We start from the raw sequence: 27945 nt of genomic DNA, 5'->3' as shown, positions 1-27945 counted from the left end.
TTACTACCGTGATTGTTACTTTACAAGGCTAAAAGGGTTCTGCAGATGTAATTAAGGTTATCCATCAATAGACTGGCAAAATGTGGAGACTATCTGGGTGGGCCTAAGCTAATCACATGAGCCTTTAAAAGCACAGGATTGTCTCCGGCTGACGGAAAGGAGCAGGAGTCATGAATTGGAAGTGTGCTGCTAGCCTGAAGATGGGGCAGGGGTCCCATGAAAAGGACCTGAGGGGAGGCTCTAAGGAGCTGAGACCTACCTGCAAGAAAGTACTAGCAAGCAATCGGGGGCTCAGTCATAGCCGTAAGGAACTGGATTTTACCTATAACAGGAATGAACCTGGAAGTGGGTTTTCCCCCAGAGCTCCAGATGAAAACTCAGTCTGCCCAGCACTTTGATTTCCTCCTGGTGACATCCTGAGCAGAGCACCTGGCCCTCCCTACCAGGCTTCTGACATACAGAACCGTGAGCTAATAAGCTGTTATTGGAGTAAATTACATAGCAACAGTATTTATAATACAGTAACGTATGAAATCTGTTATTTATTTGTTACATGCATGCATAGGAAGACATCTCAGAGAACGGATAATAAAACGCTGACAGCAGTCATCCCTGGAAGGTGAAGCAATGAGTGGCTTTTATACGTTACTCCTTAGGCTTTCTGGATTACTTGAAAATTTTAGAATGGGTGTATATTACTTTAATAATTAGGTGGAAAAATAGAGATTTTAAAAGGTGGGAAAGAAAAATCATTAAAAAAAGTGCTTCATAGGACTGTAATAGGTTTGAACTACATAACTGATAAGGATGTGATTTTGTGAATTGTGTAGTCTTTTGAAACTACAGGGTAGTAAAGTTTTCTGAGTCCAGTATCTTCGTTCCTCACTCAGAATCAATTGGTCTGATTCTTACAGGTAGGTTTAGTTCCAGAATTTTATTTCAAAGGGATTTCTGTGGTATAACATGATATCTGTTGTGCCCTTACTGAAAATCACTTATAATGGTCAAATTCTAACAATTTTTATAGCAACTTCTCATTACATTTTCCTACAAATAGAAAAAGCACACATTAAATGCCATTTTTAGTTAATTATTTTCTCAAAATTTCAAAATAATTCATTATAAAATATTAGTGTCAAGGGAAACTTATGGGAAACTATAAAGAAACTATAGATTCTTCATAATAAAATATAAGATACAAATAAGTTTTGCAAATTGAAAATTTATCAAAAGTTTCAAGTGAATTATAAATATATTTTGGCAAGGTGATTGACTTAAAGGCACTTAAAAGGTTACCCAGTTAAATTAGCACAGATTTGACATCTTTGATCCTATCAGTAAGTTTAATAGCACTGTTTATTTCTGCTAAAACATTAGTTTGATTTACTCATAAAGATTCTTTTATAAGCTGGGCCAGTCTCTGGAAAGCCTAAAACAGAAAAAAGATGAGAAGAGATGAAATAGGGTGCTATTAAGAAAAATGTCTTTCTAACTTTAGAAATTCAAATAAAGGGCATCCTTTTTAGGTTGAGCTAAAGCAATGAAAAGTCAAGTCTAGTATCAGCTTTATCTGGGTAGGGTGCACCAATGTTCACCAATATTTGGAGAAATGAGCCTATCAGATTTCCATTTTGTTCTTAGTCCAAAAGATCATTATTTTCTATTTTTCTCCAAAACATATTTTATTTTTCAGATAGTCTGTACCTGTACACACGCTTTATGTCGTTTCAATTTTCCAAATCTTAATATATAAAAGATGAGAGAGATTATAAAATGTATATTTAATGACATGAGAAAGCAAGTAAATAAAGAACACTCCACGGAGAAGTCTAAACTCTTGTCAACGGCACCCTTCAATTTACAACTCTTCTGTTTGGAGTCCCAGACACAGTCCTTAGGATTTTGTGTCTTTTTTGTTATTTTGGTATAAGCCAGATTCTACAATTAACTTGAGAATGTGATCCTATTTGAACCAGCCTGATATTTTTTTCTTCTGAGAAAAAGACTGAGAACTCTCATGAATTTGTACTTTTGGTTCATGTCATTTCCACAGAGGACAAGGTTCTCTTCATAACATGTTGGTAATTTCCCAACTCTGTTCAGTAAGTTCTGAGAAATTATACATGAAGACAACAAAATTTAACTCCAACTTGGTCTTGTCATTTATCCACAGAAATTAGCAACAAAGTAAAATGTGTCTTTTAAGGTTAGTTTATGACCTTTCAACTAATATCTCGTTTTTAAAGATCCAACGAGACATGAAATAATGTGGGAACTCACAAAATGAATATATGCACCAAACCCCGGAACTGATAAGTGATGCTACTGGGAGGAGATCACGCACTCACCACGCTCATCTGCTCCGGAGACGCCAAAGAGAAGGACGCGCGAAAGTAAGCGCTGGGCGCTGAGCTATCCACGTAGAAGACGTTTCCAGGAACCATTAATACCTGAGAAAGTGGAAGGTAAGTGATTTACCACTAAGGAAAAATGAAAAGAAAATAAAGGTAAACCTAATCCTGGGGCAGGGAAGGGCTTTCTTAAGTTTAAAAGCAGTTGAAGAAATCACAAGAGGAAAACAAATTTACGTAAAAATTCGGCCTGCCATACGATATACAAAACTAAAAGCACGGAAACTGGAAAAATATTGACAATAAATATAGCAAATGGTAGCTCTTCATCATATATAAACAATGCACAGAAAATATAAGAGAAACACTGATATTCTAGCTCTGATAGGTAAACTTTAGCTTATAAAACAAATATAAATCGTAATAAACATGAATAAATATTTAACCTCACTAGAAAAGTAATATACATTAAAAGCAATTAGATACCACTTTTAAGTTATCAAATTTAGAAGTGACTTTTAAGGTGGAACCTGAAGGATAAGTAGGTGTTAACCAGGTAAAATAGTGGGGAGAGTATTTTACAGAGAAGATATAGAGAAGGTAAATAAAGACCCTGATATGGGAAGAAAACTGGTACATTCAAAGAACCAAAAGAAGGTAATAAATCAAACAAATACATAAAGTGAAGGATAAAAAAGTATAAGTTGTTGTAGGGTTGTGTGAGTCAAGACAGAATGACGGAACAACTGTTACTCTCGGTGACCCTGTGTCAGAGACGGTCACTGACTGCCAATCCCGTTTCCTTTGCTTCCCGGGCATTCAAACACACTCTGTTCACCAGCTCCTTTCAGTTGGGTTGCCCACATAACCACAGTGGCCAGTGGATGTGAGTGGAAGTCACATATGCTACCTGCTAGGCCTATAAAACTTTTGCCATTGTGATCTGCTGTGCTCTTTGCATTTTGCAGAGACCTTGGAATCCATTTATTGACAACTGGAGGACAAGAGGGAAGGAGCTGGGGTTGCTGAATCACTGCTTGGAGCAGAGCTACCAACAATCACTTAGCGTCAGATATAAACTTCTATTGTGTTATACCCTCTGAGAGTTTGGGTTTGATCTTTTACAGCTATTAGTGTTAACTAGTGCAATCGTGATTTTTCAACTGCTTGTTGAAATATGGTATAAATCTGGGCTCAGCCTGCTCAATAAAAAGGATGAGCTGGGTGTGAAATGGTTTGGGACACTCTAGGGAAGATTTCAAGGCATAAGAATTGTTTCCTTGCCTGGACGAACAAAATAAACAAAAACCATCATTTCCCCCAATATAGTGGAAAAATTTTTGGACATATTAGAAGAAAGGACCTGTGAGAGAAGCATGAAGTGGAAATAACCCCTTTGCAAGGTGACCAAAATCTGGGCTAAGGTAGTTATTATAAAGTTGGAAATTATTTAGGAAGTATAAACATATAAGCAACAGAATATATGGAATTCATGAAGAAGACTGTAAAAGTGTCAAAAAACATATGAAGCCTGTATCTTTAGCACCCAGTTCAGAGATACATATTATACATAGGCACTTACCATTTGCTTTTGCTGATGTCACTGATACAATAAAAAAGCCCACCAAAAAGATCAAGTTGATTTATTATATTAAGATGCAATTCTTTGAAATAATTCAGTTAAATATTTATGAGGTATCTGCTATGTGCTGTTACTAGAATTAGAACAATTAATAAACATACCCTCAAATAAGTTGGTTTGAGAGGCTAAGTGACTTTTCCAAGGTAGTGAAGGGAGTTCTCGAGCCCAGGCCCTCTTCCTCAGGCTTACCTCCTCACTACTTTGCCTCTTCCACAGTAGCATGGCTCTATGCCACTGTCAACCTAACCTGACCTTTTCTACTTACTGCTAAAGACAAAAGCGATCCTGGGAACAGGTCCTGGTGTATTAAATGACAAAATGATAATGGAATCAATGGAGACAGGATAATTTATTTGATAAACTGGATAGTAACACAGAAAAATTATTAGATTTTAAACTTAATGAATGCTCCAGAAAGAAATCTAAGTAGATTTATAAGTACAAAAGAAGAAAAACTTAGCAGAAATTCTCAAGTAAATTTTTAGTGAAAAAAGCAGGATGCAAACTTTTCTATATAACTACATGTGCTGGTTTGAAACTGTCGTGTACCTCAGAAAAGTCATGTTCTTTAATCCTCATTCAATATTGCTGGGTAGGGCCATTTTGATTGTTTCCATGGAGATGTGACCCACCCAATTGTGGGCAAGATCATTTGATTAGATAGTTTCCATGGAGATGTGTCTCTACCCTTTCAAGGCGGGGTTACTTACCGGAGCCCTTTAAGAGGGACCCATTTTGGAAACAGCTTCAGCACCGACACAGGCAGAGACCTTTGGGGAGGCAGAAAGAAAACGCCCCCCAGGGAAGCCTTTTGAAATGAGAAGCTTGGAGAGAAAGCTGGCAGACGTCGCCATGGGCCGTCCCAGCTGACAGAGGGTTCCAGACCACTGGCCTTTCTTAAGCCAAGGTATCTTTCCCTGGATGCCTTAGTTTGGACCTTCTTATGGTCCTAGAACTGTAAACTTAATAAATTCCCCTCTTAAAAGCTGTCCCATCTCTGATATATATATATATATATATATATTGTTTTCTGGCAGCATTAACAAACTAAGATATTAATTAAACTAAAATATTAAATAATATAATATAGTTGTTATATTATTACATATAATAATTAGGTAAATATAATCATTAAATGTAAAATAATTACACAGCAAAAAATAAGAAAAACTCTTCAAGGATATGTACTACAAATGGTCACAAAATCCGGGGGATAAAATTAATAGACTATTTGAAAGTTTTTCTTTATACTTTTATACATTTTTCAAATTTGCTACCACGAATTTGCTTACTTTCGTGATCTGGAAAAATCCCCTCTATTTTAAATAGTAATGGCTAATCCTTATTGAGGATTTACTATGTGTCAGGTGTCAGTCTAAGTGCTTTGAGCATCTTATCTCAATCGTCACAGCAACCTGTGAGAGGGGGATTCTTCATTGCACAGATGAGGACTCTGGCTGGGTACATAACTTACCCAGAGGGGGCATACCCAGTACCAGGGAGCACCACTGCAGACGCTGTGTTCTCTCCTACGTAAATCAGGGGCTGGGATGATAAGATGACTGTATTTCCATTCATTTAGACCAGCTGGATAATTGTGCAATGCAAAGACCTATTACGATTTTGATAATGAGGCAGTATATCTGATATTAAAAATTAGGGTTGTGGCCAATTAAAAACATCTCTCAACATTTTATTCAAGTAAAGAATTACTTTAAAGAAAGAGTGTAACTTTTTTTTTGTAGTTTTTCCCTCTATTTTACCTGTTTCTTAATGGCTTTTTCTTCAATCAGTTTTTTCGTATCAGAAATGCCTTTAACTTTAATCCATAAAAACATTGCAGCGGTAGGAACATACCATTCTGCCAAACCTAAAACAAAACAGAATAAATTTTTGCATGGGCAGGCACCAGGAATCACACCCGGGTCTCGGCATGGCAGGTGAGAACTCTGCCTGCTGAGCCACCGCAGCCCGCCCCAGAGCCAATTTTGATGATATCAAGCGCACTGCCTAATGACATAAGTGCAGTAATTGTAAAGTAGTAGTTCTGAAAAAGTTTCTTCAATAATAGCATTTAAAAATATATAGTTCTTTTATATGAGCCCTGAAAGCTGGTGTTCTGGGTTTATTTCATAGAGCAAATGAAGGGGTTCTGATGGGCGCATATGCGCAACGTCTGGCACTTTCTCTCCTTGCCTTAGTTAGAAACACACTTAAGACAAATACAGCTATTTCCATTTTAGAAGAGGATTTTTTCACCTCTTCTTAGCTTCTTCCAGTTTCAATAAATCCTGTCATTTATATAATCCTTCAGAAGTCTATCAGATTAGAATTTTGATCAGAATATAATTAAATATGAAAAGAAGTACTTAAATTCAAGAACTCCACATGCATTTGTAGGCTTTATTGAGTATTAGGATAGAGAAATCAAGAAGGAAGGAAGGATAATTATTTTGATTTTAATTACTGTCTTCTTTAAAAAAGAAAATTTGCTATTGATTAAAACCTGTTTTTAAACTCCACTATTCAAAGTGGAGTTTAAAAAAAGTAAAAATAGTACTCATCAAAAGATAATTCTGTTTTTACCAAGACTCTCTAAGGAATGAAATATGATAGAAATAAGGAGTCATTATTTTGGTTTCTGGTATTTCATACCAAAGGTGCGTTTTTTTATTTTTTGCATGGGCAGGCACTGGGAACTGAATCTGTGTCTCCAGCATGGCAGGCGAGAACTCTGCCTGCTGAGCCACTGTGACCCACTCCAAAGGCATTTTTAACACGTAAATTCATTTGACTTTTTTTTCCATGATAGAAAATTAAATCTAAGCCATTTGAAAATAAAATCAGCAATAGATATTAGACAAATGATTAATATGGTTAATTAGAAGGTAAACAATTTATACTGAGAGATCTGCTTAGATTGTACCATTTTATCTTTATACGGTCTAATGAGAAAAGGAGTACTTTTTTTGTTTGAAAACGCTCTTCTATTTGAAGCAACAGTTTGAAATAACTCTAAACTCTTTTGGTGTAGACGCTATTCAGCTTTTCAAACATATTCTATGCTTATAATAGCATCTGGAGCTACGTGCTTATCAGGGAGCCAAGAGACATTTGGGGAGGGGGTTGGTGCTCAGAAGCCTGTTCTGGAATCTTCCTGGAGCCCCGTGGTCAGTCTGGTCTGGAATGCCTCAGCTTCTGGGGAGTCAAAAGTTTCCACTAGAGTCCCAAAGTTTGTTACTTTCAGTGCTGTGAGCCCAGCCTGATTACTGGGGTACAGCTGTTTCTCGCTTGACCCCAGACTCTTTGCCATAATGTATGGATAACCTTGGCATATAGCGAAAGCTCAGGGGTGCTGAAACTGCTCAGAAAAATCAGTGTTATCTCCATAGGTTGAATACATTAAATCAGAATTGTCCTGACTCATATTTGGAAATGTGGAGTCTTACTGTGGTGTGTAAGAACTGAAGGATCCATAATTCAAATGTAACAGTGGAAATGCTTGTTCCTTTTGTCTTCTCTGCACCTCTGCAAAGTATGCATTCTAGGCTGAGTCACCCAGTGGCCCTTCCCAGCGGATAGGACAGTCACCTGGCTCTTCAGTGGGACCCACAGAACAAGGACGCCGCAGTGCTGCTGTCCCTTCTGTTCTCCTCCTTTCACATGGGCACGGACTATTAACTAGCCGCCCCTCCCGAGCTTTCTGCCCCATCTGTCCTGCGGGTCCCGGTGCCAGCCCCAGGGGGTCCCGGCTGTGCGCTGCTCCCGTGGAGGCCCGGTGGGCAGGGGAAAAGGGGCCCGAGACCCTGCGCTGTGAGGTGGGGGTGGGGGACCAGAGGCGCTAGGACCCTCGGAACGAGTGTTAGACTTGGTTTTTTGTTTTGTATGCTGTATGTCACATTTCATTCTTCTTCTATGTGAGCATCCTGTTATTGCAGCACCATTTGCTGATTTTTTGTCTGTTTGCTTGCTTGCTTGTTTTTGGGAAGTACATGGGCCGGGAATCAAACCTGGGTTTCCTGCATGGCAGGTGGGAAATCTACCACTGAACTACCTTCGCACCCTCCTTGATTACTGATTTTTTTAAATCCACAAATTCTCTGCTGCAAGCAGGTATGGCAAAGCTAGGAAGAACTGTGCCACGGTGGCAGATGTTCCTTCTGAGATCATTTATGGGATACTTTTCTTGGCAAGAACACCCTTCGACTCTGGTTTCTTTCCCAGTGGGATTATTAATATTACGCCCTCTTGTACTGGTGCTGTGCCCACCACAGAGCCGGGCTGCTGCAGGTGGACGGTCCACTCACCACTCAGCCACCTTTCTGCAGCAGCCAAGGCTGCGTCCCTCTGCCTCCTATAGAAGTCAGCAACCCTAGGAGGAGATGACAATGGAAATGTTTAGTACAATGACTGCAGAAACTAAAAACGGGGCTTTATAAGTTTACAAGAATTTGTTTCCTATCTTGAGCAAAATGTTGAATGCTTGATAAGAGGATAGGACATATTTATTGACGTGTCTAGTGGTTAACATTTTTATGGTGGACTACCTCTAAAATGAAAACTAATAAAGCAAAGTTCATGTTTAAGTAACATATAGAACCTAAAATTAATTCCAACAGAAGTAGCAGGATGGGTATATATGTCTAGTTCTCCAAAATAGTGACGGTCATTTGCAGGGCAGAAGATTTAGATCAAAGAAAACACTATGGAAATAAGGAATCCACTGATCTGGGAATAGGATACTCCATTTTTCCTTACTTTTAAATGGTTTAGGCCGTGCCACATTTACATAACTCAAGTAATTCATAACTTGAACTAATATATTGATTATTTAGGCATATTATATTGTTAATCACTTGTACTTAAGCCAATTCTTGTGTCATGTGTCCCTATACGATTAATTGATTATTCAATAAACACTCACATATATGAATAGCACGCCCTCTAAATCAGTTAAACAAATGAATCCTAACCTGGTGAGAATGTCAGATTATGTTCTTAGCAGGTAGGACTGCTCTCAAAGCAAAGGTTCTCCACTCCTACTTCGGATGCTCTTGGTAAGACTTTCTAGGTCAAGAGCTAATAAAACTCAAGACTTTTTGCTTCTAACAGGCTGTTCCTACTGACCACCTTAAGAGATGCAGGAAGGACGAGTGATGAACCTGCCCTCGGGCGCACGGGGCCCCCATGCCTCTCACCAACACGTTAACAGACGATCAGTACCTCTCTGCGTGAGCCAGGAAACCCTCTTCTCCCCACTGGCAGAGAAGCTGTGATATCAGAAGCTAGAAAAGATAAAACAGCAACAACTGTCACCCCTTAAAATATGTTTTTTTGCCAAATGTAAAAGCAAATCAGTCATGATTACATGCCATCTGCCACAGATTAATAATGTATGTTAATAACTGGCAACAACAATAATAAAAATGACAAAGACTTGCATCGTGCTTGTTAGGTTCCAGGCCCTCTTCTGAAATATTAATATGTGGATATACATATATTCATATACTAACAATTATTAACCTTCATGATAACCTTATGAGGCTGTTATTTCTGCATCACCAACGAGGAAACCCAGGCGAAGGGTTAGAGGAACATTCCCAGGCCTGCACAGCTGGTCTCAGAGGCTGGACCGGAAGTGAGCTTGTCCAGCCCCAGAGCCAGGCTGTACATCACCGACTACACCGCCTCTCTAAGTGTAAGACGTCTGTGGAGAATTTTCATCTCCAAAGACATTTTACATTTGGCAGTGCTAAATGCTCTAAGTGCATAGTGATGTTTTATTGATAACAGTTGCAAAAAATATGAAAAAGTCCCCAACGTGGTAAAACATGGGTAAAGTTTTATATATAGACACATCTGCACTTTATTTCCATTCATTCTGAGTTCCTCAGCAGCAAGTCTATCCTTCAGATCTGATTCTCAAGATTGCATTACGATGGATCCCCAAACTTGTAAGGAACTTTATATATGCTCAAAAATTAATTTCACCTTAGTTAGGATACATTCCAATCAGTACTTTAGGGTCGGTTAACCCATGAGTCACGGAGGCAGACAGGAGACACCAGACAGGTTTGGAATCCTTGGTCTCACGAAAGATTCCAAGACGGTGAAGCCAAAGTTCATTAATTCACCAAGTTCCGTTTTAGTGTGTCCAGCTCCACAAGGTTAACATAACCCGTTCCCCAGACAGATGCCAGGAACAGAGACGAATGCTGCCCTGACCCTCACGGAGTCTGGGCTAAGCCTCCAAAGGAAACCAGGCTAATCCAATCCTCATTTGCTTCCTGGAGGAAATATCTGTGGTGCCCGGTCCTGCAATTAAGTCTATATTGGACCTGGTGATTCAATATCAGTGATTTTTCCCCTTCTTGCCACCATAACGCAACCTTATTTGCCGACATTGATTTTCTGTTCTGATCTAATTAAAAAAAAATCTATTTGGTAAATTGTCCTCACCTGGGTAAAAGTGCTGGGGTGCATTGTTGAAACTTGTGCATGTAAAATAACTCTCTCTATTAAGGGTTTGGGGCCTGTTAGGAAGCCTATTCTCAACCTACACAAAAAAAGAGAAATAGCACAATACGAATCACAGATGAACAATTAATACATATTCTTTTACACATTTCATTAGGGAATGAGTTGTGACCTGGGGATGAATGAATCTAGATGATTAAAACATTCCAATAAAACTATCTTCTTATGTAAAATAAAAATTTAAATGTATGTGCACGTTTAAAATACAATGCAACTCTGGCCAGATATTTCCAAATATGTTCTTTTTTATACAAGGAACCCAAATCCTGACTAATCCTACTACAGTTTCAGATTAATGATCTAGTATCTTTGCTGGAAACAAACAGAGGGAAAAAAGGACTGTGTTAATATTAATAATTACACTGGTGTTTAAGTGGAATACAAGCATCATAAATGAAAAAGTTATTTGGACTAAAACATACTGAGGGACAGTCTCTATCTCTTTTAGACAGAGACAGGAGGCCTTACCCAGAGGAGAGGACTTTAGAAAAAGAGTCAGCTCTGATGACACGACCGTCAACATCCATGGAAAGAAAGGATGGTGCCCAGGACTTAAAGTGAAAAAAACAAGAATGACAAAGACGCTGTGGGTCTGAGATCTCCGTCCATCGCTGTACCATCACTGTGTGTAGAGAGTGGACAGGGGCCGAATTTGGATGCTACCAGCACAATCACCTCTTTATTGCCTTTATCTCAAACCTTTAAAAAGGTCGAACTATATGGTCTCTTAATAAAACATTATTATGGTGCTCTTTTATTAGTATCCGCCTGTCTTCTTAACTTCTTCAAAACCCCCATCAGCGCTCTTCTCTGCCTAAGATGCCATTATTATGAATGAATTTAGGGAAACTCAAACAGTCCCTGCTGGCCCCATGGTTGGGATCCAGGATTCACAGAGTTAGAGGAAGGACTCAAGAAGCGCCAGTTTGGACCAGGTCAAAACGAAGAGGGCGAGCTGTATTCAGGATAGTTTAGAGAGAGAATGCTACTCTTGGAACCAACTGGAAAGATAAGAGGATATAAATGAAGATGAGAAAAGAGGGTGAGAATTTGGTCAACATGGAATACTGACTTCAATCTCTACTCCGGAAGTAGGTGCAGACAAGACAGGGTGCCACGGCCAGGCTGTGAGGGGGAGGGCAGCGGGCAGGCAGAGGTGATATGCAGGCAAACCAGACAGAGAAATCAAAAATTCTTGTTTCTTTTCAGGAAGTTGAAAGTGAGGAATGGAATCCAAGCACATGTCCTCTGCCATATCGAGAGCAAATAAAGGTGATGATGCATCACGCTGGGTTTTCAGGAGTTGGGAGTCTGGGAGTCAGCACCACTCTTGGTGTGAACCGAGAGACAGCAGCCATAAGAGGCGCACCCACAGATAGAGGGGGACTCTGACACCCCGTGTTCTGCAGGTGAGGTCAGGCCGTGGTGGCAAGGACAGGCAGCGCGGGGCACGCTCCTGTGTCCACGAAGGACGTCGCTAATCGAGCATGTTTCTCTCTCAACTTTAGCACAGTTTCCAAATCCCTCCCAAGACATCATTCCAGCTGGCTAAGGCCAGCACGGACACCAGGAGAAACCCGTTCAGCCTCCCTGGCATGAGTTCAAGGGGCCCTGACGCAGGACTGGGGGTTAAAGGTGACTGTCAGCCCCGGCTCACCCCATCTGACCCAACGCCTGGCACCGAGGGACAGCTACCCCTTCGAAGGCAAGTGATTTCTGCGAAGAGCAGTAATAACAGAAACAAACAGCATTGATTCCACAATAACACTGAAAGGCAAAAACTGAAGTGGTAGCAAATTAATAGTTCAGGGTAAAAGTGGGTTAGTTCTGATTCGGCTGTCCCAAGATAAGCTCAGATGTGGTGCAGTAACTTGTGACAACTTCCCTTTCTATTGGCGGAATAATTTCACATCACTACTTACCTTGTTGAACTGGAGGAAGTAGTAAGGATCATCTTCTATTATGAGGAAATCGTATTGTCTTGCCAGCTAAAAAGGTAAAAGTAATAAGAGTTATCTAAACTTAAAATTGCTTGGAATCTAATCCTTTGAGTCTATTCATTCATTCAACAAGTTTTTGTTGAGTGCCTGCTGTTCTACACAATGAAGATAAAAAGATGAACAAGGTAGGAAAGGAGCAAGGGCCTCTCACACAGTTTACGTGCTAGAGGGGGGACAGCCCATACCTGGCCAGCAGATATGCACAGAGGAAACACATAACAGGGGGTCATAAGTGCCAGGCAGAGTATTAAAATGGACGGATGTGCGAGGGAGACAACAGGGCAGTTATTTCAGGCTGAAGCATGGTGAAGCCCCACCTGGTCAGGGAACACTGGACTGCAGACGGCAGGAGGGAACCAGGTGTACCAGTGTCGGGGGGGGAGGGTTCTAGACTGAGGGGAGAGTGAGCTCACCATGGGTGAGAAAACCTTGGCACGTTTAAGCGGTAGGAAGATGGCCAGTGTAGCCTGACCAAGTGGGTAACGGTGAAGGAGGGTGTGAGATGAGGTCACGGAAGAGATCGCCGGATCACCTAGCTTCGCAAGGCAGAAAAAGGAACGTGAATTTTACTCTAATGCAAAGGGACTGCTGGAGGGCTGTAACCAGGGAAGAATGCGACTAGTTCTATATTTACATCCCAGTGGAGAAATGACAGGACTGGCTGTTGTGAGGAATGGGGTCAGAGATCAGCAGTGGGATGCAGCAGGTCCAGTGAAGGGACTGTTGTCGTAGTCAACAGAAAGCGTTGGCTTATAATGGCAGTGGAGAGAAATAGATGGATTTAGACAAACTTGGTGGAAAAGGTTACAGGATGGTGTGCCAGTTTAAAAGTGTTCTGTACCCCAGAAAAACCATGTCCTTCAATTCTGATTCAACACTGCAGGGTGGAAACCCTTTTCACTGATCATCTCCACAGAGGTGTGACACTCCCAGCTGCAGGTGTGGCCTTTTGATGACATTACCTCCACAAGATGCGGCACGCCCAATTGTGCATGTGGACGTTTGGTTAGATGGAGATATGACTCCACCCATTCCTGGTGGGTCTTGATTACTTACCGGAGTCCTTTAAAAGAGGAAGCATTTTGGAGAAAGCTCAGAACAGATGTAGATGCTTGGGGAGAAGCTGTTACAGAGCCAACACGAGACCCAGATATCTGGAGATGCAGGGCTTAGCAGACATCTCCGTGTGCCTTCCCATGAGATGTTAAGCAAGCCAGAACCCAGAGTTGTGTCCTGGTGGAGCTAAGTGAGGTCCCACAGATGATTAGGGAGGAAACCACTGGCATCAGAAGCTGGAAGCAATGAAGCTCGGAACTAAGACCAGAAGATGCCAGCGTCGTGTCTTCCAGCTGACAAAGGTGTTCTGGGTGGCATTAGCTTTTCTTGAGTGAAGGTAACCTCTTGTTGGTGCCTTAATTTGGATATTTTCATGGCCTTAGAATTGTAAATTTATAACTTATTAAATTCCCTTTTTAAAAGCTGTTACATTTCTGGCATATTGCATTCTGGTAGCTTAACAAACTAACACAGATGATAAGAAAGCAAAGAGGAAGAAAGGGTAACTGTACATGCCAGCAGTGTTTACAGAGATAGAGAACAGGATGGGATGTGAATGTGAGGTTAGGGGTGGGGCTGAGTTAAGACAAGAGTCCTGTTTTGGCAAAGGTACGTTTGAAATGCCAGTCAAACCACTAAGTGGGAATACCAAGTAGGAAGTTAGAGAAGTCTGTAGTTTAGGGGAAAGGCAGGACTAGACAACACGGCAGTCAACACTGTACAATGGGATTGACAGTCACGGAACCGGATGGGTTGTGTGTAAACAGAAAACTCAAGAGAGAGCTCTGAAGAGTGTGAAAAATACAAATAAGACAACTTTTTGAACAAGTATACTATAAGAGCAAAAGGAACTATTTGAGATGTTTCTTATGATTCTATTGCACATAAGCACAAATGGCTTCACATGTGTTTGGTACTTGTGGTGGCTTGGAGGTATGTACTGGGAAAGCATCGTCTTAATCTCCAACCGCCTGTGGGTGTGAACCCTCTGTAAACAGGGTTTTGTGATGAGGTTACGTCCACTACGGCAAGCCCAAACTGAATGAGGTGGGCCTCAATCTGATATGGGTGAAGTCCTTCTAAGCAAAGGAAATTGGACACAGAGAAGAACCATGGGGAGCAGCCAGAAGTTGGAAGTCATTGGAACCTTGAGAAGGAGAAGGTGCTGCCAGGGGCATTGCCACACAACGGAAAAGCCAAGGAAGCCCGAGACTGCCAGCCAGCCAGAAGATACCAACCAGGGGAAAGCCAGCCGTAAGCCGAAACCCTGAGCTGGTAAATTCCTGTTGTTAAGCCAACACATTAGATGGGTTTGTTTTAGCAGCTAAGAAAGTAAGAGCATTCATTTAAAAAGCTATATGTAGAGAAAGACCAGGGAGCAGTCAGGTACATAAAAGAGACTTTCCAAAGGGCGCAATTCTCTTATTTTTAAGATTTTTGTATAGCTCAATATGCATTTGATACTTAAAAAGATATTTACAGTGAGAAAGTATATTCAGATGCTAAAACAGATTTTTCAAAATATTTTTCAAAATAAGCATTCCTATTATTTTTAAGTAATTTATTTGTAACCTAAAATGACAAGGAGAAGAAAGGAGAAGGGATAAGTTGAAAACTTAAATATAAAATCATGAAAATCAAACTCAGGGCCAAATATGAAATAACCTCATAACATTTAACATTAGGCCAAGACTTAGTTTCTTTTATGTAAAAACATCAATTAAGGGAAAGGAAAAATCTCACAAATAGATAACAAAGGTTCTTGTAATCTACTGGGTCTAAATTTATTAGGGCCTTTGGCATAGATGATTTCTTTTTATTAAAAATGATCTTTCTTGAAAGCCAGAGGTTAATAAGAAAGGGAACCTGTACAGCACTCTTCTAAAAATTTAAAGACACAGAAACAACAAAAAACCCCAAACAAACAAACAAACAAACGACATAGGAACACAGCTACATGGCACATTCTTTTAAAGTACCTTATAGATTTCCTGTTTGCGGTCACTTGTTAATGAAACTCCAGTGGGGTTGTTGCCATTTGGGACAGTATAAAGAAATTTGGGGGTCTTTTTCATGGGGTTCTGTGAATCTTCTGGTTTCCACTGGGAGAGTTTTTCTTGGAGGGACTTTGGAATAATCCCATTTTCATCACTGGAAACACTGATGATGTTGCAGCTTAGTGGATGCAGCTGTTAAGCACGTATGAAAAAGAAAACCTGAGATTCAGACACGATTACAAAATGGGTCACTGATTTTTCTCATACTAACGGAGCACATTACCAATTATACCCTTAAATGATACAAACCTACCCTTGGCTACAACTCCATGGGGTTGAGATTGTATATTCTAATTCTCTTGCTCTCCTGGGTAGACTCCATTATTGTTCAGTAATATCCTCTCTTCCCAGATGAAGAAACTGATCCATTTCTCCCCACTACCATTGTCACCTTTTTTTTTTGGGTGCATGGTCTGGGAATCGAACCCGGGTCTCCTGCATGGAAGGTGAGCATCCTACCACTGAGCCACCCGTGCACCCTCATTGCCATCTTTTATGTTAGATGATACACAATGGCCCTTGCTCTGGCCAATCAACTGTGACCACAGTGATGTGTGTCCCTTCCAAGACTGCGGCTTTTCCCAGTGCTGTCAGACTGGCAGTGCTCCAGAATAGGCTGCTTCCCACACCTGGGGCTCGGGAGGGAGATGAGAGGGGACAGATGTACAGCTGACCCACCGGGGACCTGAGAAATCAACCTCTGTAGCTCAGATCCACTGAGACACAGTGGTCATTTGTTATACAGTACACCCTAGCCTCTCCTGACTAAATGATTTCTAAAGCTAGAACCATTCATAAAGCAGGTATCTGCTGATGCATATGTTTTGATGGAGTACATGAGTAACACAATGTATGCATCTGCTGGGCTGCGACAGAAAATAGCTCTAAGCAGAGGTAATATTCAAAATATGTGACTGCTGTAGCCCAGGCACTGATCCGCCAGAATAGAGGCAGGCTGAAATGGGGTCCCGGAGGCTACCCGCCATGCCAGCGTTAACCCTGCATCACGGGCACTTCAGAGGGTCTCAGGAGTGACCAGGGAAGCAGAGGGGTGACCGGCACCCAGAGGAACCAGGCAACAGCTTGCCAAGCCGTAAGGAAGCATTTCGACATTTTTACCCACTGCAGGGGTTGAACTGGATTTGCACATAAACATGGTTTTATAAAAGTCGTATGCAATCTCACTCACGATGAACATAAAGGAAAAAAGTTGGAATTCAAGAAATAACAATAATTGATTTATGCCCTCTGAAAAAATATTTCTAAGGAAAAGCAAATAGCCTTTTAAGCAGTCAACTGTGGAATTATACACTAAATGAGAATAATCTGGACTGTCTTTATGACCAATTTAAAAGGATATAGACTTGTAAAACACGTTTATGAAAAAAATCAATCTCGTGCCATGAAATGAACACACACTGCTTATTAGTATATTTCCTCATAGGCTGACACAGAGTCTGTCCGTGCACGTGAAAACATCAGCGTGAGGGTACATGCATCGGTATACATAAGCACCAGTTTTATATTATATACTCTTATAGCTTGGGAGGTTATGAAAATACATAATAATTAGTACCCAATCATAAAGAAAAAAGCAATTTTCAAAACGTCAATTTTATCCCTATTTAGGAGACCTGAGAATAGATGCCTTTCATTAAAAACAGCTGATTGTTTACATTTGGACTTTACAAAGATAACATTAAATTGGGGAAAAAAAGAATCCAGGAAGTTAGAAATGAAAGGGCATAAGGCATCTTGTTCAGTTCCCATCCTCGCTCGAGGACAGCTGGGAATGTGTGTGCACTTCAGGTGATGGGCAGTGCTTGCCCTCCTGAGGCAGCCAGGCAAGGCTGGCTGGTAAAAAGTTCTTACACTGAGTTGAAAGTGTTTTTCCTATAGCCCTCCCGCCCCCACGCCTTTGGTTCTAGTTCTAGCAACTTCAGGTCATGCACAGATAAATCTAGTTCTTCCACCCCATGCATGGGGCTAACTTCTACGTATGTGAGGACAATCCTCACATCTGTGCTGAATCTTCTCTCTTGGGGGAGAACAGCTGCAGTTTCTTAGCCACGCATCACAGGGCGTGGTCCCCAACTCCCTATTCACCCCGGATGCTCTTCTCTGATTGCACCACACTCTGGTCCTAAAATCTGCTGCCCTGAAACAAACCGCATTTCTCTGACACTCGGACCACACTGAGCGATCCGCTCCTTCATTCTGGATATTACACTCCCATCCATTTAACACTGGAGTAGAAAGTCCTAATTATACTATATTAGCTTATACTGCTAAGTTACATTGATACGTAATATGGTTATGTTTATGCAAATGGTAACAAAAGAATAATTAAAACTAAATTTTTGCAAAATGAGTCATATCTTAAGTAAAATATAAAGAAAATTTTATATGACTTTGCACAATCTAATTTTTTAAATGTAATTTTACTGAGATATATTCTCATACCATACAATCCATCCAAAGTACACAATCAGTGGTTTGCAGTATTATCGCACAGTTGTGCGTTCATCACCATGATCCTTTTTAGAACATTGGTATGACTCCAGAAAAAGAAATAAGGAGAAAAAAGAAAACCCCAATTATCCCATCCCCCTTCCCCATCCTCTTACTGACCACTATTACTGGACTCCACCCAATTTTGAGCCTTACGACATAGGTTAGCAGTGCAGCTCCGTCAGGAACACAGAGCACAGGACACAACGTCCAGAAGCAAAGTCACACAAACATGGCGGCGACTTTTTAGTTTTCACTTTTGCTGTACAGTTTTACAGTCGTTATCAAAGACCAGAGCTACCGGACTACAGTTCAACAACTTCAGGTATTTCCTTCTGGCTATTCTAAAACACTACAGACTAAAAAGAAATATCTTAAAAAAAAAAAGAAATATCTACATAATGATTCAGCAGTCTAGTCATTTGCTGCATCCTAATTTCTCACTTACACCTCTTTCCTCTCATTTGATCAATCTTCAGGGAAAAACAAACTTACCAAGAAAAACTTTCATAGAGATCTAGATAGAGTCTAGAGCACTTCCTAGGGTTTTCAGGAATACTGTTGCACAACTTAATTTTAACACCTTAAATGTGGATTTCTAAAAAGAAATGCATTCTTTGTAAAGCAAAAGGTACATTAACGTATTTTATATACATCATTTAAGATTCTCCTGTTTACAGCTGAAAGATGCCATTTTAGTTTTAAAAAGTCAACAATATTTCTAAACGTATAATGGCTTGTTTTTATTATTATAAGACAGACCTTTTGTAAAAATGTTTACTCACAGCTTGTAGTGTTCCTGAATAGGCAGGTTCACTTAGGAGAATGTTGTCTCCAGGATTAATGAGCATTTCGAACACCTGACAAAAGAAGCACAAGTTAGCGCTATCGTATTGCTTTCGTTTACTAAACCCCCTTTTTTAGTTTGAGTTCACTAGGATGCTAGGGCAGGAGTTGGCAAACTTTTCTTTAAAGGGCCATATAGATATATTCTGGGTTTGTGGGCCAATGTGTTTCGGTTGAAATTGCTCAACTCATCGGCTGTAGCTGGAAAGCAACCATGGGCACTGTGCAAACAAATGGGTGCGGCTGTGCTCCAGTTATTTACTAAGTCGGGCTGGCTCTGGCTCACCGACCATCGTTTGCCAACTGCTGCTGTACGGTCACGGGAAAAGGCCATCACTGGTTTGGCTTCTTAAATTCATTTATTCCTCCTCCGAATAAATATTTTTGAGATGTGCTCTATAAGCCAGGCCTGTGTGAGGTGAGAGAGCAAGACGGACAGGGCTCTTCCCCTACCCTGGTAGAGTCTCCGGGGAAAACAAGGCCCTTGTCAAACAATCACCCAAACAAACGTGGACGGAAGCACAGGGGCGAGTGCTGCGCACAGATGCGGAGGCGTAACAGGTCTTCGCGGGAGAGCCTGACTGACCCCGGGCATTCAGGGAAGGCGTCCTTGAAGAAGGGATGAGTGGTGTAGGGCTGACCACAGGTACCTTCTGAATGGCAGCAAGAGACTCTGTGGCTCAAGGCAGAGCAGAAAAGAGTGGGGTGAGGTCAGCCCGAGGCGGGCAGAGACCGCTCCATGCAGGCACTGCAGCCGAGGGGGCTGGAAAGAATTCTAGGCGAGGGAGTTGAGAGGGAGCCCCATGACTAGATACGCATTTTGAAAAGATCACTCAATGCAATATGAACGAGTGAAAGAGTAAGAATACAATGTGGGCAGAGTGTATGGAAGCTACTGCCACAGTCCTGGTCACAGGGAAGAGGAAAGCTGGTGGAGCGGGAGCGAAGAGGGTGGGTTTGAGAAGTACTTGGAAGTGAAAATCAGCAGAACGGGCTATGGACCTCGGGGACTGAGGAATAGGGTGCCAGAGCGGATCCCCAGGTTTCCGGCTGCGGAGCTGGACAGCTGGAGGCGTCGCTGCCAGGAACCTGTGCGGGAGACGCATGTTAGGGCGCGGGGGTGCCTCGGAGGCCCCAGGTGGGCAGATGCACACTCGTGTTTGGAAGGCGTGTGGTCGTGCCCTGACAGGCTGATCACACAGGCGTGACTGGAGGCACCCAGAGAGTGAACAGACTGAGAAGGGAAGGGGGCAAGGGCCGAGCCTCGAGGCCCCCAGCCAAGGCCAGCCCGATGGACGGCACTGCACGCGGGGCAGGGCGAGGGCTGAGGGCGAGCGCGGGGCCTGCCGGGGTGTCAGCAGAGAAGAGCGGTGCAAAGAGAAAGGGGAGGTCCACAGGGCCCAAGGATACTTAGAGGTCAAGGAAGACAAGAGTTTGACAAATTCTAGATTTTCAGACAGTATGATGCTAACGACATCATTAGAACCAGACAACAGTTTTCTCCAGCCTAAGACAAAGGGGTCAATTATGAATGAGTCATATAGTTACCAAATCCCCTCTTACTTGTGACACCCACAATTCCCAGTTCCACCGTTTCCTTCCTATCACTTTAACAGCCTACATCTCACAACAAGAGGAGTGCCATTATCAACTGACACAGACAATTTGACTTTTGTTCCCCAGTTTGGCTTGGGATGCTCAATTTACCTTTAGGCATCTTATGATGAACAATATTCTCGTTTGAAAAATTCCTAATTAATTCAGGCTCTAGGGGGCATCCTGGGACTAATGAATTCACTTGGATGGCGTGTGCAAAATCAGGAGAAAATAACTCTAATTACATACATTTTCCCTGTCAGTTAGGGGACATGTGGATGGCAAATATCCTAAATTAAAAAGGAGGAATTTTACCATCTGGCAGCACTGTTTGACAGATATAGACAGAAACACAAGAGCCTAAAATAACATTAATTTTAGAGAAAAAAGTGAAAGAAATATTAAACCTAAATTCCGTTCAGGAATTCTTATGTAATTCTTATTACATAAGAATGTCTTTAATAAGCGAATTATTGATGCATTTGGCCTCCAATGCTGTCTTCTTTCTTTGATGTGTCTGATATTGTGATAGAAATGGAAGAAAACATCCTGAGCATCTTTCTAGAAGAAGTGTTTATAGTACACCTTCTTAAGAAAAGAATTTCATTGATAGGAACTTTTTCATAGTAATTCATGGAATCACAAATGTTTTTCGCCAAGCAAAAACCCAATTCCTTTATTTTTCCAAATTAAATACAAAAAAAAGGATGAAAAATTATAAAATATTTTATTACTGCAATGGTCTGCAATAATAATTTTATTAAAAATTCATTAAAATCATACAGATCATAGCTTTCATATTGATACGAAGAGGAAAGTTTCTGTGGTTAATAAGTCCCATTTTATCACATTTTATGTGAAGAAGAATGTAAAGAATCTTTATCTAGTACTAATTATTCAAGAAAAAGAAAAGAGAAAATGAACAGAGGAAACTGAGGAGGAGAGGTTTACTCTCTTTACTGTGGGAAGGGCACGTCTGTGAGGTTTTAGGAACCAGTTCAAACGGGAGCTCAGAAAAGGGTTTCTGTCATTGTCAGCAGATATAAAGATAGCAACAGACATGCTAGAAAGGGGCAAGTGGACAAGAACTCTGCTCTCAGATTTGAGCCATAAGCCTGTAATAGCCGAGAAGACAACTAAATTGAAAACCTGTTAAACATTTGTGTTTGCCTCAGTTTGACCGCTGTGCATTAGATTATATTAAAGTTTTATTTTCCACCCTTTTCCACTGCTTTTATTTAACTATTTCCCTTTTATTATCTCTAAACTTTAACTCATTTTCTTATTGAGTCTGTTTTTAATATTCCATTTTCCTGTTTTATGTTATTATATGGTTCTTTTTTTTTACTTAAAATTTTCAGCTTACTTTTATATGGTCAGCAGAACGCGCCACCTCTGGATGCAGTTCTGACAACAGCCCCTACCCTAAGCCAGAGAGTCCAGATATTTTGCCCTTTAGTGGCTTTTCCAACCCCACACTAATTTTAAATCTCCTCCTAACACGGAACCCTCCTGAAAATTGAATTATCTTGTAGCCATGAAGGCCAGACTTTTCTCAGAGTAACAGAATGCAACCACTTTCAGAATCCGCATTGATAATCTGTGGAGATAGTGTGCGTTAAATACCACCTTAAGCAAGGGACCTACACATTATACATTTCCTCTCCCTCAAAGATTCAGGAGTTAGAGTTGGCAGAAGCCAAGTAAACGTGCCATGCGTGGGGCTGGGGAGGGTCTGGGTGTCTTCGACCTTCAGTTACAGAGACTCTGAACCTGGTCCCTCTCCTTTTGGATTAGCTCCCCAATGAGGCAGAGACGTGTGACGCCGAAGCGCACGGCTACCCCTCAAGACGCACGTGGTTATCTGGACTTCTGCCTTAACTCGACAAACTCTAGTCTTTTAAAGGTTCCAAGCTAGCGACGGTTGGGATGATTATTTCTGGAAAGCTGAACGTCAGGATTGGGGACAGCACTGTCAAACCTGAGCCACCTAAATAGGATTATGAAAAACATCTTGGCCAAATTTAGCCGCAAATGCTACTCCAAAGAACAAGCGGACGAGTTTGGAAATTACTTGACACCTCTACATCAAGGCAGCAGGGATAATTACTGCAGCCAGGTCCTCCTCATTTATCTCCTGCTTTCTGGGGAGCAGTTTACACTCCATAAGAGGTCCCATTTCCTGTGTGCCATGCCTGTGTCTGTCTATACTGCTGGCAAACCAGAGGGCTAGTGGGATGGAGGATGGGGTGGTCACTTAACAAACAAACAGACAGACAGAAGCAGGAACAGAAAGCTCCTGAATTCAGCATCACGTAAGAATTGGTTTTACTATCAAAAGAACTTTTAAAAGTTGCTCTCACTATCACCTGGGAAAAGCTTTTCCTTGTACCTTTTACTAGCCCACAAAATTTGGTAAGTCCCATGTGCTTTGTGTCCAGGTAAGCACAGGGTGACTTGGTTTGAAGGGGACTGAGAAGAAATAAGAAAAGAAGCCTCCGCAGGTCCGAGAAGAGAGACAGCAAGTTGGGTACCAAAGAAACCATCTAAACCCCATAAATTATGAACCTTACTAAAAACTTCTAATTGAGGCAAAGACCAAAGCAAAATCTAATAAGACAAAAACAACACCACATACACCACCGCTCAGAGAAAGTAAAGAAGACCTAAATAAATGGGGAGATATACCAGGATTCTTTCTCCTAATAGAAAATTACATCCCCCAAACCTGCGGATTTGTTGCAACTTTATTACATTTTCATTGGCCTTTGATTCTATGGGCAGGGCCCGCCTGTGGGTTCCCTGCATGAGTTGAACAGGTGCCTGGCTATGAGTGTTTCTGTAAAACATTCCCTCTGATACCATCAATCCAGTAAGGCAGGCACAAGTGATCTTGGCAGGCTGGACTGCTGTTAACAGAGTTTCTGCTTTTCAACTTGGATTTTATTGTGGTGGTCATACTTTTAGATTATGTGGATGCTTCTCTGCCACAGGGAGGAGAAAGATAATTATTCACTGTACAAGGCAGTGGTATAGCTATACTCAGAGCGACGAAGGGAGGCTGTAAATATACTACCAGGCACGCTATACGGAACTGTGCTTAGGAGCACAAGCTCTGAAACCAGGCACACTGGGTTCAAGCCCCGACTCTACCAATTACTAGGAGACAAATCAGTTAACCCCTTAGTTACTTTCTTTAGTGAAAGTAAAGAAAGTAAGGAAAATGGGGATAAACACAGTCTCTACCACGTAGGGTTTGCCATGAGGATTTGATGAAGAAATTCACTGTGCCGGGCAAAATGCCTGCCACATAGCAAGTGTTTGCAAATGTCAGCTGTTATTATCTGTTAAACATTAACTCTGACAAAACAAAATCTGTTGGCAGATAGTCTCGAACATTCAAACTAACAAGATAAAATTATTTCAAAGAGCAGGACATTCGCCGTTCATGTAAACTAACTCTGCAATTAGTTTGTTTCCCCTGGGAAGCACGTGAGGTGGCAGTGCTGCTCAATGGTGAGCATGAGGTAGCATCGACGGGCTTTGGGGATTTTTTTTTTCTAGGTCTTCAACAGATGGTATCTACTTTGTAGATTTTCTGGCCCAAACCATTTTTTTCAGGCATGAGGACCTTTGGATTTTCAAACAGGTGCAAGGGCTGAAGTATATTCACACCTGCTTCCTGAGAAAAATGTAGGCTGCACCCATAGTTTCTCCTGCAGGCCACCTCTGGGTAAGGTGTAGGCAGAATAATAAAACATTTCAGCTCTTCTTCTGAAATGAAGAACAGGTGACATAAAGACCCATTTATTAAATATGAAAGTAAAATACATTTCAGGATGTCCTTTTAAGGAAGAGAGACAAGGGGAATGGAAGTGGAGGGGAGCAGACGGAATAATTGACTAAGAAAAAGAGCGAAGTCAGAGAGAAGCCAGAGACACAGACCCAGAGCCACACACAGCTAAGAGGAGAGAAGACCCAAGTAGTGACAGGTGCACACTACAACAGGCAGGAATACAAAGGAACGAAATTTTCATCTCAAAAATATTAGGGGCGGGCCACGGTGGCTCAGCAGGCAAAGATGCTTGCCTGCCATGTCAGAGGACCCAGGTTCGGTTCCTGGTGCTTGCCCATGTAAAAATAAAAAAAATTAAAAAAAAAAAATATTAGGATACGTCCACTAAAGTATCTGAAAACCACACTGAATTTTCATTACTAAAGGCAGAAATGAAATGTGACCTGAATCTCTGGGCCAGATGAAATTAAGCAGCGTCTTACCAAGATTTCGTAGGAGACTTATCCTCCCACTGGTGGGAATCATTTCTTAGTGACTCCTAGCTATGGGTCATTGATCACATGATATACATATATTCAAGGATAATCAGGCTGGTGAATGAAATTAAGGGCAGATACTTGTTGAAAGTCCTTCTGCTTCCGATGAAGTAAACTGAAGGGGAATATTGATAGACTAATATATTTCCACTTGGGTGTCAGAACACAGACACACACACACACAGACACACACACACACACAAACACACACACGCACCTCTTAATATATGTTCTATTTTTAAATTTCCTGTTCACAATCTAGGGGAGACAAGCACGACTAGGCATAACCCACAAAATATGCTTCTCCAGGGAGAGGTGGCTGTGTTCACGAACCTACTTGATTCTGTGGAGCTGTGTCTTTTCCGTCTTACCTTAGAAAGGCCTTCTTGGCTGCCACACGTGACACACACATCCATCTGCCCTCGGCTGGGTGGGTACTGGACGGTGGGAGGGTTATGCAATCTCACCTGGAACTGCGTCAGCCAGGATAACAGCTCTGGGATTCTAAAACATAAAACACAAATTCAAATTTGTAGTCGTTTTTGTTTGCTTGTTTAGGGTTTAGAGTGAATTTTATTTAATTTTAAAGATTTGGCATAAGTGTAACTTATTTTTTTCTGAAGTGTATATTCTCATAAGAATAGATGATTTGCTAGAGACCTCTGAACATGCAAACATGTAGTGAAAATCATAGTAGTAATAGTCAGGAATTGGAAGCTTTACTCCAGACCCTGTTGGCATTCAATTTAACCCTCAAATACTTTTTTTGCTAGCATTAATATCTCCATTTAAAGAGTGAAGCAAGCAAAAGAATCACAGAAATTAAAAAAATTCACATAAATTCATACAGCCAGTGATTGAGTAAGCTGGAATTTGACTTTACACCTTGTAGGACATAGGATTAAAATAAGACCTGTGGAACTAGTTGGGAGCAGATGGCATTAGGGTGGTGTCGGCAGAAAACTGTGGAGATTGCAATCTGCTTTATGTTATCTGATTTATGTAAGACAGTCTAGGAGGAAGAGCATGCTTGTTTACCCCAAATGGTTATCTAAGCATGAAGGAAGAGCACTGAAAGATAATACTCTGTTCCCTTAGGAAATGCACGCATGCCTTTTGTCACCCTGTAGTATATAAACAGGATCTGGTTAAGAATAACGTTGTCTGTTGTTTGTTATCGCTGCTCTTCAGATTCCCTGATCCCATCTGTCTTTCTTTCTCATCATTCTTTAATATCCTTAGAGCTCCGTTCCATAGGAAGCAACACCACCTTTTTTATTCCAAAGCCTGTATTCTTTCTGTTACACTAGAACATTTCGCTGCATAAATGGTGCTTTGCTCCCCTTAGGAAGAGACACACCCATTACCTAGAAGTCCAGGTGCAATCAGTTCTTTATATCATGCAAAGTCTTATGTACATTATACATACATATATCTGTATGTGAATATATATGTGAATTATATGTATAATGCACACAAGACTTTGCATGATACAAATATATACTCTATTTTCACATTTTCTTTGATTGCAGATCAAAAAAGTCTTTAATAAAGTATAAATTATGGGCTCTCCATAATTATCTTTTAGCATTGGAAGGAGACCAGCTAAAGAAAGTCTTAAAGTATGTGTTCCAGCTTGCCTTAAGAAATTAATGACACTTGAACTTATGATGGCAATGTATTTGCATGGTTGCCTGTTTAGAGAGGGAACGTAATTATTAGACAACTTCCCCTGGAGTTGAAAATGCTGTTGTGGCTTCCTGGTTCACACCCGTCCTCCTTTCTCACTCATGTTTTCAGACTCAGTGCAAATGGCATTTCACTTCAGAAGGCGTCTCCGGCTCTCCCAGCTTTACAATGGCCATTTAAGTTGAGAAGCAATTTCTGAGGAATGTTAAGAAGTATCTTCTACCTCTGTTACTCTTGATTATTCTTTAAAATCTCTTCCTTAAACGTTCTAACTATTGAACATCCAATTAAAAAACAAGACACAAGTCATCCCATCAGTGAGCCTTATGCATCATCCATGAAAACGACCGAACACAATTACGGTATCTACTGATAACTACCCAGCACTTTGAGAATACTGAAGCGCTCTCTTCATCATCTCTTCTCCAAACTGGATGGTCTTCCCATCTTCTATGGTGATACTAGCCGTCTTAAAAGGAAAAGTGTTCGGATTTGGTGAGCCAGGAGCCAGGGAGATGAGAGATTTTGGTCCGCGGTTCAGTATTTCAGCTGCGGCCAACGAGGAAGAGAAAAAGAACCAGTTTACTGCAGACAGCCACAGACAGAGATGCTTCGCTGTGCATTCCAGTCAAGGGACCGACCAAGCTGCGCAGGACCCCTAGCTAAGCTCAAGTCCCAGAATGCTTTTTCCTGGGCGTTCCTCGCTGGTGGCCCCAGAGGGAACGGAGAAGACCAGCAGGAAGGCCGGAGCCAGCGGAGGCCGCACTGACCCGCACGATGAAGGGCCTGCCCCGCTTCCCGCCCCCTCCACCCCGCCCGCCAGGCGTCACCCCCACCCGCCTCCCCTCAGCTCCCCACGCCCTCCCGTCTCCCCAACCCAGAAAGGGCCCTTCCTGGGGGCACGCGACCCCCAGCCCGGCAGCCGGGCCCCCTACCGCTGCTGCGGCCCGCGCTCTTCAAAACAAGGTGCTTGCTTCATTTCTGCACCCGGACGCTGGCCGCGGACAGCTTCCAAACCAACACATGCAACCCCGCGTGACCGTGGGGCCGTTCCCGGGGACCCCGAGGAGGCCGGGACCCCGGGGGGGGGGGCGCCCCCCACTCACTGAGGACGCGCACCGCAGACGGCCTCCGCGCCGCGCTCGTGGCGGTGAGGAACCGGGAGTAATTCATGCTGACGCGGGGCCCAGCGCCGGGCAAGCCACGCGGCGCCGTCACCTTCCGCCTCCGGACGCCCCACGCTGCCTGCCCTTCGGGGCGCGCGGCCGGCGGCTCCGGGTCCTCCGCGGCCCGCACCCGGAGGGGAGATCCGCGTCCCTCCCGCGACC

General features: G+C 41.9%; 1 protein-coding gene across 3 annotated transcripts; it reads right to left on the bottom strand.

Annotated features, from left to right (window-relative positions):
• Nucleotides 1–1338: 1338 nt before the first annotated feature.
• AADAT (aminoadipate aminotransferase) lies at nucleotides 1339–27945 on the bottom strand. Of its 3 annotated transcripts, none has more exons than XM_077144483.1 (13): nucleotides 27724–27945; nucleotides 26998–27166; nucleotides 25300–25432; nucleotides 18940–19014; nucleotides 15566–15775; nucleotides 12453–12518; nucleotides 10999–11081; nucleotides 10453–10549; nucleotides 9217–9278; nucleotides 8301–8365; nucleotides 5757–5863; nucleotides 2349–2450; nucleotides 1339–1429 (listed from the first exon to the last, which is right to left on the bottom strand). In XM_077144483.1, exons 1-13 carry the CDS (start codon nucleotides 27788–27790, stop codon nucleotides 1388–1390), a joined length of 1278 nt encoding a protein of 425 aa, XP_077000598.1. In that variant the 5' UTR covers nucleotides 27791–27945; the 3' UTR covers nucleotides 1339–1387. The 3 variants fall into 3 exon arrangements, with proteins under 3 accessions (XP_077000598.1, XP_077000600.1, XP_077000599.1); XM_077144485.1 differs by lacking the exon at nucleotides 27724–27945 and adding an exon at nucleotides 27553–27619; XM_077144484.1 differs by lacking the exons at nucleotides 10453–10549; nucleotides 10999–11081.

This window comes from Tamandua tetradactyla, chromosome 26 (genome assembly GCF_023851605.1).
Source record: "Tamandua tetradactyla isolate mTamTet1 chromosome 26, mTamTet1.pri, whole genome shotgun sequence".
Taxonomy (NCBI): Eukaryota; Metazoa; Chordata; class Mammalia; order Pilosa; family Myrmecophagidae; genus Tamandua; species Tamandua tetradactyla.
This window is presented reverse-complemented; position numbering and strand designations above follow the sequence as displayed.